This window comes from Solanum verrucosum, unplaced genomic scaffold, assembly GCF_900185275.1.
Source record: "Solanum verrucosum unplaced genomic scaffold, falcon-dt-bn FXZP01000229.1, whole genome shotgun sequence".
Classification (NCBI taxonomy): Eukaryota; Viridiplantae; Streptophyta; class Magnoliopsida; order Solanales; family Solanaceae; genus Solanum; species Solanum verrucosum.
In genome coordinates, this window is record NW_026020011.1 from 1577816 (window position 1) to 1593032 (window position 15217).

Sequence of the window (15217 nt, forward strand, 5' to 3'; positions counted from 1 at the left end):
TTTATGATAAATTTTTAGAAGGTTTTGTAGAGATGTTTGAAGGTAAAGTCATATTTATAACTCATACTAGGAATGAAGATATTCAGGATAAGGTGGGAAGGACCCTAGTGGTGGACAAAAAATAAGGGCGACTGAGATCGATGGTCTGACCATGTGAAAAGGAGTACATTATGCCGCACTGAGGAAGTGCAAGAGGTTGACAATGACGGTTATGAGGAGAGGTAGAGAAAGTCTAAAGAGGTATTGGAGAGAGGTGATTAGGCCAGATAATATGATATAATTGTAATTTATCAAGTACGACGACTCTAGCTCATTCTTTTTAAAATGGAAGGAGTATGTGTAAGTGCAATTGTTTTCTTACTTGACTGTATCGTTACTATATCTTTTTTTCCATACTTGTTTTTATTATTTCCTCAAACCCACTTAATAGGAAAATACTAAATATATTTCTTGTCGTGTATTATTTTGTAAAATTTATTATATAAAACATTTTTTCGTTTTTCTAATAGCACCAATGTTAAAAGAATATTTTTGGACTTTCATCTTTTATGTGGGACTACTTCTATAGACAAAAGTATTATTTACCAATCAGTGTTCACCAATAATAAAAAATAAACATTATAAATTTGATAAAGTTAGTAGAACTCCATATTTTAGGTTCGAGTATTATATTATTAGAGCTATTTATGCGTGTTAGTGTTGTTTTGTGGTATTTTGGGTTTCTTCATTTTGCACAAAGTGAATTTTCATTAGGCATGGAATAAAATGGTGATATCTACTTGTTTAATATTTTGACCAATTGTGATACACATATGCAACAGTAACACTCAACATTTAAAATTAAAATTCAGATCTACAAAATAAATAGATTTAATAATTAAGATTAGGCCACTTATTAAATAAAAAAAAATAAAGCCTTAATGCACGTCTCGTGTATTCAAATTCAAACATCTTAATTTATTAGTTAAAACAAATGAGGCCAGAGTCTTTTTCAATAAATTTAGCGTATATGTTTAACTGTTTCTATGAAAGAAATATAAAAAGTATGATAACTTTATATTCCTTCATTTCACTATACGTGATGTGAATTGTCTAGATACAAATTGGTTTAGAGATGAGACAGGTTCATTGTTTGTCAAGTTAGCATACAACAATAAAAATAACAACATATTCGGTATAGTTTTCACTCGTGGAATTTGAAAAAGATAGTACTAGTATACAAAAATCTTACCTTATCTTTGTCGTGTAGAGAGGATGTTTAAGACAGATTTTCGGTTCAAGAAAAATGTTTTTCGAAACAAGGTTTGAAAGAAATAAAAGTCAAATGCTAAAGTGAAAATATTGAAGAAATAAAAGTATTGATAATAATAGTCATAATAGAATTGTGTAATATTAAGGCTCAAATATGCCATTGAATTTTGAAAAAAGACTTATTTATGTCATCCGTTAAATGTTTGACTCATCTATGTCATTTCTGTTTGAGAAAGACTTATCCATGTCATTTCCATTTGAGAAAAGGTTTATCTATGCCATTATTTGTTAACTGAAATAGCATATATGAGCCAAACTTTTAACAGATGACATAGATGAGTCGTTTCTCAAAGTTTGATGGCATATTTGAGCCTTTTTTCTTTTAAAATATAATTTAATTAATGACGTGGCCGAATCATAATTGACCACATGTAAAAAATAACTTTACAAAATCAGAATTGTTTTTCGTTAACAAATAATGACATGGGTGAGCCTTTTCTCAAACGGAAATGGCATAGATGAGCCAAACTTTTAACGAATGACAAAAATAAGCCATTTCTGAAAGTTCGATGACATGTTTGAGCATTTTCCCTAATAACAATATTGGCAAGGACACAGATAAATGCTACATACGAGAACCTTGCTCTACCACTAGATACCAAGTTAGCATCATCCTTGCAATTATATTTTCTTCTTTTAAGAGAGAAGATAAAAGTAATTGAAATGCATAAAGCCAACATCTACGAGCATGACTTTGGAATGAATTATAGCAATATATAAAGAGACAAAGAAGATGATAGGCACAACCCAACAACGTCAAGTCATCAACAACAACAACATACCCAGTGTAATCTCACATGATAAGCACGACCAAAGTAACAAAAAAATGAGCATGAACATTGCTATCTAGTATAGCCTGTATAATATCATTCCCTTATACCTTGGACCTTAAAAAGTACTTTTTAAAAAACACTACGCTGATGCACGAAAGGGAAGAGGCTTCTTTATAGCTGTGTTACAACAGCCACATGAATGCTCATATGAGATTTTACGACGTTTAATTAAATCAGTTCAAGAGAACATACTCTTCCTCCCGCCTTTACTTGATGCTGTTCGCTACATCAATTACAAAGCGATATTTGACGTCCTTCTTTATTAACCTTTCGAGTGCCTCATTGACATACTGAATGGGGACTATCTCAATTTCTGGATAAATTTTGTGGGAAGCACAGAAATCCAGCATTTCTTGTGTCTGCTTTGTTCCACCAGTTACGCTCCCAACGATGCTCTTCATACCTGCCAGAAACAACTCATTTTTAGCCAGAGTACGACATATAGAACACAAACTTGCTTCAAATTGTGAGCAGATACAGAGAATAGTACCGAGGATTAGATTTCCAGGGATAAATTTCACTTCACTTGGGAAGCCAACCAGAACAAGAACGCCAGCAGTCTTTAACAACGACAAGTATGTATCAAATGGGATATCTCCAGAAGCAGTGTTAATAATGAAGTCAAACGACTTACTCAGCGCCTGTAACAACGTAAGAGAGATCAATCACAACAACAGAAGCGGTGTTAATAATGAAGTACAGACTGCAGGTTTATGACTGACATCATACCATCATCTGCTGTTCATCTGATGAGATTACAAACTTGTCTGCTCCAAGAAGATTTAACGCCTCTTCTCTCTTAGATATACTTGTACTGAATACCGTTACTTTTAATCCAAAAGCCTTTCCAAACTTCACTGCTAAGTGGCCCAGACCACCTAATCCAACGACACCTAAAGATTTCCCCGGTTGGTTCATGTTATGTCTTATCATCGGAGTATAAACAGTAATTCCAGCACATAGTAAAGGTGCTGCAGATGCAAGCGGGTAATTTTCAGGTATTCTAAAGCAGTACCTGTACATATAAACAACATATATCAGTATACTATATACCTATTTTATACGACCATTTGGTCCACATAGGGTATAGATCAGGGGACGTTGGGACGAGTGGGGTGAGAACAACACATAATTTGTCGGAGAGTTGGATATATTAACCTTTCATTGACTACAATGTAATTGGAGTATCCCCCTTTAGTAACTGTACCATCGACGTCTATACCATCAAAAGTGTTTATTGCTCCTTCTGAGCAATGAACCTCTAATGCATCACAACAATATTCACATTCCCTGCATGAATTAACATATGTTCCAACTCCAACATGGTCGCCAACTTTGAAGTGCTTAACATCCATACCAACCTCTCTCACAATTCCCGTAATTTCATGTCTGACAATCATGAAAAAATTTCACAATATAAGTAAATGAGGTAAAATGTATCCTGGCACCGAATAATTTCTGAAATCAAGTTTCGCACCCTGGCACAAGAGGATATTTTGAAGTTCCAATTATATTCCTGGTCCAGATAACATCAGCGAAACACATCCCACAAAATGCAATGTCTAGCAGAACATCATCACTGCTGACTGCCCTGTGGTAAGTAAAATAAAATTTTAGCTGCAACTTAAAATAAATCGAAAAGTAGAATCAAATCAATAGTTCAACCATTTAAAGTTAGTGAATGATCATGTAATCCAAAGTGGCGAAATAGAACAGCCCTTTGGAGAGGACGAAAACTCAACCAAAAGAAAAGAAAATCAAGCATCTCAAAAGGCCATTCAATCATTGCACGCTGTAAATGTACCTCCGGTTGAATTCATAAGGTGAAAGAACTCCAGATGGATCCCTCGCTGCCCAACCAAGGCAATTCTCGTTTGCACTTGCAGAAGTCATTACAATTATTCTGCATTAAGAATGCAATACAGAAGTAAGAATAATGTTATAGCAGAGAAGCCTAGCAGTGTGTATTTGCGAAGATTGCTATTCCTTTACCACAAGTTGTATAACTTTACAGCTTTGTTGATAAACTTGAGTGTCATTACAGCTTTTCTAGGACTGATCTGAGTATGTTTGGAAGAAGTGGAATCATATATTCCTCCATCAAGAACTCTCATGTTCAGAAGATAAAAATATTGGCGTAGATGAGAATTGTTGAGATGGACACGCATGGGCATGTTATTGTTGATATTGGAGACAAAGTGAGAGTGGCTTCCGTGGAGGACAAGATAGGGGAAGCAAGACTGAGATGGTTGTGATAAGGAGATGCACATATGCTCCAGTGCGGAGGTGTGAGAGGTTGACTATGGATGACCTTAGGAAAGTTAGAGGTAAACCGAAGAAGTATTGAAAATAGGTGATTAGACATGACATGACCCAATGTCAATTTACCAAGGACATGACCTTAGATAGGAGATTGTGGAGTACACGAATTAGGATAGAAGATTAGTACGTAGAAATGCATTGTCTAGTTATTCATCCATACTAGTAGTCGTAGTATTACTCTTATAGTTTATTGTCTTCGATATTTGTTACTATCTATTGTTTCTTGAACTTTGACTCTCATATTATTTTGTTGTAGTACTAATCAATTACTATCTGTTATTCCATTACCTCTTTTCCTAATTGCTTTGGATGTTTTTCTTAAGCTAAGGGTTTATCAGAAACAATTTCTCTATCTGACATAGAAATAAGGTCTAATTACACTCTACTCTACTCTACTCTACCCTCCCATTTGGTCAGACCCCACTTCGTGAAACTGCACCGGATATATTGTTGTTTTTGGGCCCTACTAATTCGGATTTGTGCCACTTTGGGGGTAAAGTGGCTCGCTAACAAAACTTTCAGAGCTAAAACTCAGATTTATGTTAATTTATTTTTCCGAAAAATAAACAATTTACATTCTATATGCAAAAACCTTATAAGAATTGTTCTAATCGACCATATAACGTCTTAAAAAAATTAAAAAAATCAAATACAGCGATTGCATCAATAGGGATATAGTGAGTATAAAAAAATTGAAACATACAACAGATCGTTGACTTATTCTTCAAATTGCTATTACAATTATAGTACAGTTGATTCCAAATATCAGATTTTCAAATATGAAAAGTTCATAACGAAAAGAGAATAAACCTGGAAGGGAGAACGAACAGGGAAGAAGAGATAGAACTAATCAACAGCTCCCAAAAACAGTGACCGCAAATGAAAAAGTTACTTGAGTCTTGAGATGGATTTACTCTATTGTTTTTTATTTTTAAAATTGAATTTTGTTAAGAATTTTGAATTTTTTTATAAAAAATAATAATGATGTGGCCGAATTATAATTGGCCACGTGTCAAAAATGGTTTTGCAAAACCATTGTTAAAAAATAATGGCATGAATGAACATTTTCTTAAACGGTAATGACATAGATGAGCCAAACTTTTAACGAATGACATAAATGAGCCTTTTCTAATAGTTCGATGGCATATTTGAGCCTTTTCCCTTTAATATTTAAAATTTTGAAATTAGTTAGAGTTATATTTATTTTATTTTTTTGCGGAGAAGGGCCTAAAATTTCCCTCAAGTATTTGAATTGGTACAAAATTACCCTCCATCCAACTATCGGTCCTAAAATGACCCTGACGTCCACCTTTCGGCTCAAAAACACTCTTATGTCTAACGGATCATACTCATTAGGTGGATGGAGGGTAATATTGTACCAAATCTCATAGTTTAAGGGCATTTTAGTCCTTTTTCCGTTAAAATAATTTGAAATTACTTAATATATAAACTCACACGATTGACTTGATTTTGAATTTCATAGTAAATTTAAAATTATAAAAAGGGTAGGGATCTACTCTCTACACTCCTCCCTCCCCGACCAATCACTTCCTATCTCTTTCATTTTTTTCTATTTGGATCTTGTCCATCATTTTTTATTTTTTTTATTTATGACAAACAAGAGAAAGAAAAGGAGGAAAATAACGGTGCATTCATATAGAAATAATTAGTTCAATAAAAGATGAGTTAATTAAGCAAATATATACTAATATTACATTTTTCTTTTATGTGTCCCCAAAATTAATATTAAAAGAATACAAATAATCATTTCTCTTATCCCCACCCTCATCCCATCATGACAATAATACTAATTAAAATAATATAAATATGTGAGTTCATTTCAAGTTTGAGTCCAGGATATCCTAATAAAGAATAAAACATTACAAAAAGGAATAAAAGAGAAAATGAACAAGACATTTGGATAATTGAGAGAAAATTCTATATTAATGAAAATAATAACTTTTTTAGATGGACAATCAGTCGGAGTAAGTGTGGATTTTAGTTGGATCCCCATTTATGAGTTGGGCTACGTTATAATAAATTGAGATCGATTTAAAATAAGCCAATAGGAAGATATCATGAAATTAATTATTTTTTCAATATTATTTTCAAGTGTATCGGGTCAAAATATGAATCATAAGTGGTTTTTATAGAAAAATAGAATATTTAAAATATCATTTTTATTATTTATTTGAGAAGGGTTTAAATTTGGACCAATCACATTAAGCAATATAATAAATAAATATTTAATAATTTTACTTTAAGGGAGCTATTAAAAATAAGGGTAAATATGAGTCAAAAGATTAACATCGAGGATATTTTTGAACCGAAAGGTGGACGTCAGGGGTATTTTAGGGCCGATAGGTGGATGGAGGGTAATTTTGTACTAATTCAAATACTTGAGGGGCATTTTAGACCCTTCTCCGATTCTTTTATTTATTTATAACAAGTAAAAAATTTGATATTTGATATTTTGAAGGCAAATTGATTTTAGAGGTTTCTTTTTTAATTCAATGGTATGCAACAAAGAAAGAAACTTTTTTGATATATGAAGTTAAAAAATTCAAGATGTCTGATTTAGGACAGAGATATTCAAATCATTTTGCTATAACTCATATTGATTTGAGGCTTATGAATTTGCTACTATGATTTGGGGATTCAATTCAAAGCTGACAAGTGTATATTTCGCTATACATATACAAAAGAAAGCAGTTATATGTAATCTGTTTCTGTTTCGGTATACATATACAAAAGATTAATTGTATAATTTGTGCTTGTATAAAGCGAGAAGGAGAGAAAGGCAAAAGAGAATTGGACAGGAGAATATTTGTATTGTATAATATAAGTGTATAGGATGAAGATATATGTATTTGCATGTGTATATACAATTTTCTCTCGTTTTATATAAACAAAAACACAATTTATACATTTATGTTTGTATAAGCGAGAGAGGCGAGCGAGATCTGGGAGAGGGAGAGGGGGGAACAAAAATATATGTATATATACAATTTTCTCTTTCTTTATACAAACACAAACGCATTTTATACATTTGCGTTTGTATAAAAAGTGAGAGAGGCGAGCGAGATTCACCAGGAGAGAGGCGAAATATCAACAGTTTGCTATGGGGTACAATTAAATCAAACTATGTTTATAGCATTTAATTTGAATTAATATAATTTACTATTATATACAATTTTCCCTATTAGTAATAAGACTCCCAACTAAAAAATAAGAAATTATTTTGGCTTGTTATGCTTTTTTAATGCTAAATTTAGTTGAAAGATTTTATGGATAGAAAAACATAAATTGAGTAATTTTATTGATACAAAATAAAGTTTAGTAATTTTACTAAATAAATTTTCAAAGGTGAATGACCTTTTGAAATATTAACTCGAATTTAAATGAACCCTTCTCTCCTTCTAAGTTCCTGACTCATTATGGAAGAGAATTAGTCTATAATAGAGGTAAGCATTCGATTTTGAAAAAGTGGGCACTGAATATTTAATTGAACTAATTTGTTTTGGTTTTTCAATTTTGATTCGGTGTTTTAAAATGATTTGTCGGTGTGAATGAAAAATAAAATAAGAACAAAATTAAAGTATAAGACAATTAATTTTTTTAAACCATGTTAAGTTATTATGTGTCTCACAATTAAATATTTATTGTGCTTAAAAGATTATATTTGTCTAATCAAAAACATGTGCCTCCAATTACTGCTCGAGGAAACAAGGATGAGACCGAACCGAAAACCAAAGAAGCAAAATCAAAAAAATCGAATTAGTTCAATTTTATTTTTTTTTTAATTCTCCATATTTGTGCCCACTCTTTGAAGTTAACAATTATATATATTATATTAGCATTTGGTTAATTAAGTCCTTTTGTACAACATACAAAAAACTTGGATTATACGGAGAAAGCCTAATGTTTCATTATTTTTATTGAAATTGACAACAATAACATCAAGATTATAATTAATTAACATACATGTTTTATACATTACATGATAGAACAAGAATATACATTATCATCATTAAACAAATTGCTAACTTTGTCATCTCCTCTTTGAGTTATAGGCAAAGTACCATACTTATCAGTAGCATTGTAACCATGTCTCCAATAATTGTAACTTTCTTTGTACTCTGTTGTTGTATCTTTGAAGTAATTATTTGATGATGTGAAATATAGTGGTGGATTTGGATATGGCCAAAATTCTGCCCTCTTTCCTGATCTTCTTACTGCTTTTAGCACCTTTTTTCGATCGACGTATCCCATTATGGTCACCTTTTCCATCTCTACATCGATCTCTACTGAATCCACCCCTGTTATTTATACGCTTATTATTATATGTTTAACAAAATTATAGATTTGTAGCGAAATGTTTGATGTATATATTGTGGCGAATTTAATTGTTGTGAACAAAATTTGTGACGGACATGTTATAATTTTGTCACAAATTTGTGAAGGCCAATGAGGCACTCACAAATTTGTTAGGGGTATGTGATAATGTGAATCATTATACTTAGTTCAATTGTAATTAAGAAAATTATAGATTTGTCATGGAATACTTATGATAGAACTTGATACGAGGGAGTTGCTTGGATAGTAAGCATTTTTCACTTTCAATTTTAAGATTGTAAGTTCGAGTCATTAAAAAAGCAAAAAAAATAAAAATGAGAGCTTGACATACTACTATAATGGAATTTTTACTATAGGGGCGGTGGAACTATAATTTCACTTATGAATTTGACAACATTCAATAACTTTAATTAAAATCTTGTGATGATAAGATTTTAAATTCAGTTATTTAAAATCTTGTAGTCTGATATATGTTATATGAAAAGTTAGAATAAAAAAGCTATCAATAAAGCCATAAAGGAAAGAAATATTTTTTTCGATAGATAAATAAATTAAAACCGATGATGCATAATCTTTGCATACCTCTAAGCTTGAGGACAGCGTCTTTGACAACTCTCTCACAACCAGGGCAACACATCCTTACTTTGAGTTCCACCGTCTGTAAAATAAATCACCATTAAATAATTCTCACAATTATTCTTTGCTTACTAAATTAATTGTACTTCATCCATCTCAAATTATTTGTCGTTATTCAACATTTAAGGTTTTAAATTATGATTTCAAATCTACTATTTATTTCAATTAATCTTAGTAAATTATTCGCCATGCACTATAACAAACAAAAGATGAGTAGTTTATTTAGCGCAATTATAAATATGAGTATTTATAATACAAATTAAATATCATTAAAGACTTTAGCAATTTTGAATATAATGACATTAACTCAATTATTGCTAAATATCTTTGGCGGCAATAAAAAATTGTATTACCACTAAACATCTCTTTTGTTATAGTAACATCAAAAATATTAAATTCAGATGATCTGATGCTATAAAACAGCATCCTAGGATAGTCATGTGATCAACATATTCATTTTAGCGTTAGCTAAGTCTAACAACATTAGTGTAAAGAATTTTTCCTAGTATAAATTCACTTAAATAATATTTATAGGTAAGCTTTCTTAAACTTTAAAATAAGATAGGTTATATGAGAAGAAATTACTAGATTCAATTAGTCACTATGAAGATTATCCTAACTAGGCTTTGCATCAAAAGGATGACAGGCTTTCCGGATCGCTATTGGTCTCCATCTATCATTTATACTTTTTAATTTTCTTTCGAAGACTTGGAAATATATTTCAGAATTTAGAAATGTATTAAATACTCGTTATACTTATTCTATCACGGGTTGTGGCCTAACTTCCCTTTGGAAGTTTCGTATGTGTTATTTCTTTTAGCTTACACACCATTTTGGGGTTCTGGGGTGTCTATCATCATGAACTCGACTTTTGGATCGTGACATAACTTGAAACTTTTTCCATTATTTAAAAGATACATCTTTACAATAAAGTTGGCTAGTAAATTCAGATGAAATCATTTCCAAGTTGAACTGATGAAAAGGTGAGAAAAGATTAAAGGAAGAAGAAAGACCAAAGAAAGTGAAACCTGCAAAGAAAGTGGTCGACCCCTAGGCATGTTGTTGTTGTTGTTGTTGTTGATGATGGCTTTGTATAGCAAAGAGATCTAACAGTGCCAAAGAGTTTCTGAATAGGCTTTCCATTTGTAAAGAGGTTGCTTGAGTATATATATATTGACAATGACATATATGACTCATTAAAAAGGGGAGGAGACTTATTGTTGAAGACTTTAGTTAAGTAAATTATATAAAGATATATTTACTTGGGTTTCGGTCTCGGTAATAGAGAAAATTATGTTAAGAGTATTATAACATGCAATCTGAATTTAATCAGGTTTCAATGTGAATATCAGACACTTGATGATAAGCTCAAAGAAAAAAGACAAATAGTTCGTACGGTATGTTTTCTTGGGATTAAGCCCTGAAATGGAGAAAATCTTATTGAAAGTGTGTTCTCTAAAATTGCCCCTGCAACGTATAATACAAATTTAATCAAGTTTTAATATAGATATCACACACCAGATGAGACACCAATAAAAAAGACGACATAGTTAAGTAAATTATATAAAAGTATGTTTTCTCACTTCATAAAAAATTATTGTTAGCGGCAATTAATTAACGACAATAGGTTAATTATTGTTGAATATGCCTTTTTGAGGTAATTACTAGTGATAATTATATTCTAACACTTTCCTAAAATCTATATTAAAGTACATATTTCTTGTTGCTTAAAAGTTATTTTTATTGTAGAATATAATGAGATAGACAGATAATCACACATTTAACATGATATTTACCATAGTCAAGCATAATATGTTGTTTAAGTCTCACCGTCACCACTCTTTAAAAAAAAACAGTTTCACACGTAATAACGTGTTGAAGAAATAATTAATTAAATTAAGAGTATACTTTTGCTACCCAAAGAATTAAGGCATCTCTCCCCTAAGTTCCAATCTCTTGATTAGCACATCAATTAAGCAAGCAAACAATGTGCACTTGTCTCAAAAATGGCAACCCTCTTCACTTTTAGTAATTTTTCAATTGATTAAAAGCATGTGGGTCTTTTTATTTAATATTCTACTTTGTTGAATGAAAAACACTTTTATGTAGGAAGGGAATGGCATCTAAAAACTTGAAGCATGGGCCATGGGGACAAGCCAAATGGCTGCTGACACTGAAAAGTAAAAAAGGAATATCAAGACATAGGAAAATGAGATAGGCTAAAGAAAGTACAAATTAAAGGTCTTTATTTCCTATATATTTTTTGATATTTGGTGTCTGATATATGCATTAGAGTCCTAACTCATTTGGATTAGCATCATGTAGGACTGATTTTTAAAAAACGATTGCTTACAAGATAATGGTATAATACGTAATAAATATGCTTTTTAATTTGGCATCAATCAGTATCTATGTTCTCTAACTTTGAATATACATAAATAAACATTTATACGCATATATAAAATTGAACAAGTAGACACATACATTCGACGTGACATTTTACTTGACAATTCATGTAAGACGTTACGTAGGATACGTATATTTACTTATTCAATTTATAAAAATTTGAAAGTGTCTTCTTGTGCACAACTAGAGTTGGAACACATAAATGTTAATTAAAGCAAGTTAAGTAACATGTTTATGTGTTATATCAAAATAATAATTATACCTAAAGTTTGAATTCAAAATTTTTAATTAAAAATAAAGGAATCGTATTCATCCTACCTGATAAGTACAAAAGTTTTTTGATGCAAAGGAAACAAAATATTCCAAATATCTCCTTTTCATTTTGATCTGATCATCATCTCGTGTAAGCTTTTTATTTATTTATTTTTAATTATATGATACGAAGCATGCACCATTATCAACCAGTAATCCATTATCAAAGGTTTTATTCCTCACCTCTCAATTTTCTCCCTTCGTTTCATCGCATGACACACACACTGTTTTGTCTTTGATTCCTTTTAAAAAGAAAAGGAGTTTCCGCAAATATCTATTATAATAAATGTAATTATGTTCTATAATTGTAGTTTGTATATTTACGAGTTATAGCTACAATTTAAGTTATTTTGTTTGTATAATTCGCGAGTATGATTGTGTAATTGAGCTATTTTTGTACAAACTCGAAATATCGAATTTATACAAACACAAACATCTAAAGTTTAAACAGTTATACAAATTATATTATACAAAAGTTATATAAAATTTCAATAATACAAACGTGCGAATTATATAAACTCGAAACTCAGCCCACGTATTTATCATTGAATGTTAGTCGCTAGTGATAATTAATTAAATCTATAGTTATGATGACTACTTAACTAGTATATGTTTGCTTAACTATGCAATTTTCCCTAAAAAAGAGTTTAAGTTTTGTGCACTGTCAGTATATAAGATTTTCTACACCATATGGTTATTTTAAAGATAAACATGATAACTTAATTAAGTAATTAATAAAATATCTTTTTGAATATAATTATAATTATGATAAAATATAATAAAATAAAATAAAGTCCTCTTTCTTCTCTAACCAAAATTAATTCATAGTTATCTTCTTAATTAATCAAGTTTATTTGCTTTTCTACATCTGATTTTATTTGGTTCTATCTCTTTATCTTCTTGTTCTATTTTTTAGTTTTTGCGTCTTCTTTTGTTGTATTACTCGTTCAATTATTTTCAGTTAAATCACGTTTTCAAGGTTTTTGTGAATTTTCTCAGGGATAATAATTATATTTGTATCTAGATTATATTGTTATCAACCCTTTTGATCTTCAGGATATTTGAGATATCTTAATATTGTAGATCAGAATAATAAATTGCAAATTGCAATTTTTTTTTAATGCTTCTTTTTTTGTTTACGGATCATGACTTTATCAAAATTAAAAAAGAAAAAACAAAGACAATTAAGAAATTAAAAAATTACTTCTGATGAAAAAAAAACAGACGTAGAAAAACAAATAAACTTGATTAATTATGAAGATAACTATGAATTAATTTTGGTTAGAGAAGAAAGATGACTTAACTTTCCTTTACTATATTTTACCGTAATTATAATTATATTCAAAAAAAAAAATATTTATTACTTAATTAAGTTACCATGTTTATCTTAAAAATAACTCGATGGTCTAGAAAATCTTATACACTGACCGTGCACAAAACTTAAACTCATAAAAAAAATGCTAAATTTTGTGATGCTAATCCTTTTAATTTTTAAATTTAATAAATAAAAATTCAATTAAAAAGCTTTGATTCGATCCCAACTAAAATCCAAACTCATATGAATAAAGTAAAATATTAAAAGAACGGAACACTTTATCAAGAAATTTTGAGTCTTACACCATAACATTGTTTCCCTTATTAATAAAGTAAAACTCTTTGAAGGGGTTGATCGGAATTGTAAAAACTCTGTTATTTTTTAGGTAGTATCTCGAAGTTTAGTGACATATGAGTTGGAAAAAAATAGTGAAGTGATAATTATGTGATTATATTTGAAAATTTTCTGCTTTTTTGGAACGTATACATGAGGATATGCATATGTAGACATATTTTTCTATTTAGTAGATTGTTTAGACATATTCAATCCTAATAAATATATTTTCAAGATGATCTCATGTGTATAATATTATCATCTCACAACTTGAATTTTGTAAAATTGTTGTCACAAATAAAGTAGGCATTTGGCCATGCGATACCATATCGTGATATGGTATCGTGAGATAGAATCAGCGTTTGGACTTGCGATTTTACGTTGATTCCATCTCATGATTCCATATCATGAGATGTGATACCGTATTCTCTAAAAACCATGATATGGAATTATATGGGAATTCCATATCATGATTGAGATATTTTAATACAAAAATTGATCCACGAGTTTATATTTTGTTAAAACAACCCACATTTATATCTACTAACCATTTATTTCATATGTAAATAAAATTTATAATCACATCATTACTTTATAAAAATTATTATTTTCACTGACATAAAATTATTATTCTCACTAACATATAGTCACTTAAACTCACACCGACATTCATCTATGTGCAATGTGATTGAACGGACTTTTGGAGCTTGGAAAAATAGATTTAGAATACTGAAACAAGGCATGAACCATTATGATATTGATACACAAGTGAAAATTGTCATAACTTGTGCAGTGTTACATAATTATTTGCGAGAATACCAAAGTACTGATGAAATATTTATGGTCTATAAGCATGAAGATATATAGTTGCGGATGATATTGACCAACAAATGACTCAAAGTAACAATGTTGGTTCGTTTTCTCGGTCACATGATCGAGAAATGCAAGTTCAACGTGAAAAAATTATCCGTATTATGTGGGAGGATTATATTAAATACTAGTACACTACAATTTATGTTCAATTTTTTTTTATTAAACTAAAGTTAGATGAAACAATTACTTGAGTGGAAAACAAATAGTTTTATAATAATTTATTATGCGATTTTATAAAAATTTTGTTTATTTGATAAGATTGAATAAATAATTGGGACTATTTTAATAGTTTTACAACTTATGAGATTTTTATGTTTATGAGAAAATATACAACACAAATTCTATATCGCATGTCCAAACAAAACTTCAATTTCTTCTCATGATTCCATATCGCATGGCCAAATGGGCCCTAAATGATACGATTATAATTTACATGTTCAACTTTCAGATTAACAAGTATATTTTTGAAGCTTTTGATTACTACTAGTATATAGTGATTGAAAATACAGAAAAGAACAAG

At 30.1% G+C, this 15217-nt stretch overlaps 2 protein-coding genes across 2 annotated transcripts; both read right to left on the reverse strand.

Annotated features, from left to right (window-relative positions):
• Positions 1–2342: 2342 nt before the first annotated feature.
• On the reverse strand, positions 2343–4063 carry LOC125819947 (probable cinnamyl alcohol dehydrogenase 1). Its single transcript, XM_049499352.1, has 6 exons — positions 3949–4063; positions 3622–3735; positions 3303–3533; positions 2874–3159; positions 2635–2785; positions 2343–2547 (listed from the first exon to the last, which is right to left on the reverse strand). Exons 1-6 carry the CDS (start codon positions 4035–4037, stop codon positions 2351–2353), a joined length of 1068 nt encoding a protein of 355 aa, XP_049355309.1. The 5' UTR covers positions 4038–4063; the 3' UTR covers positions 2343–2350.
• A 4399-nt stretch (positions 4064–8462) lies between these two features.
• Positions 8463–10538, reverse strand: LOC125820129 (heavy metal-associated isoprenylated plant protein 30-like). Its single transcript, XM_049499551.1, has 3 exons — positions 10487–10538; positions 9405–9480; positions 8463–8785 (listed from the first exon to the last, which is right to left on the reverse strand). Exons 1-3 carry the CDS (start codon positions 10514–10516, stop codon positions 8463–8465), a joined length of 429 nt encoding a protein of 142 aa, XP_049355508.1. The 5' UTR covers positions 10517–10538.
• Between the last annotated feature and the right edge of the window lie 4679 nt (positions 10539–15217).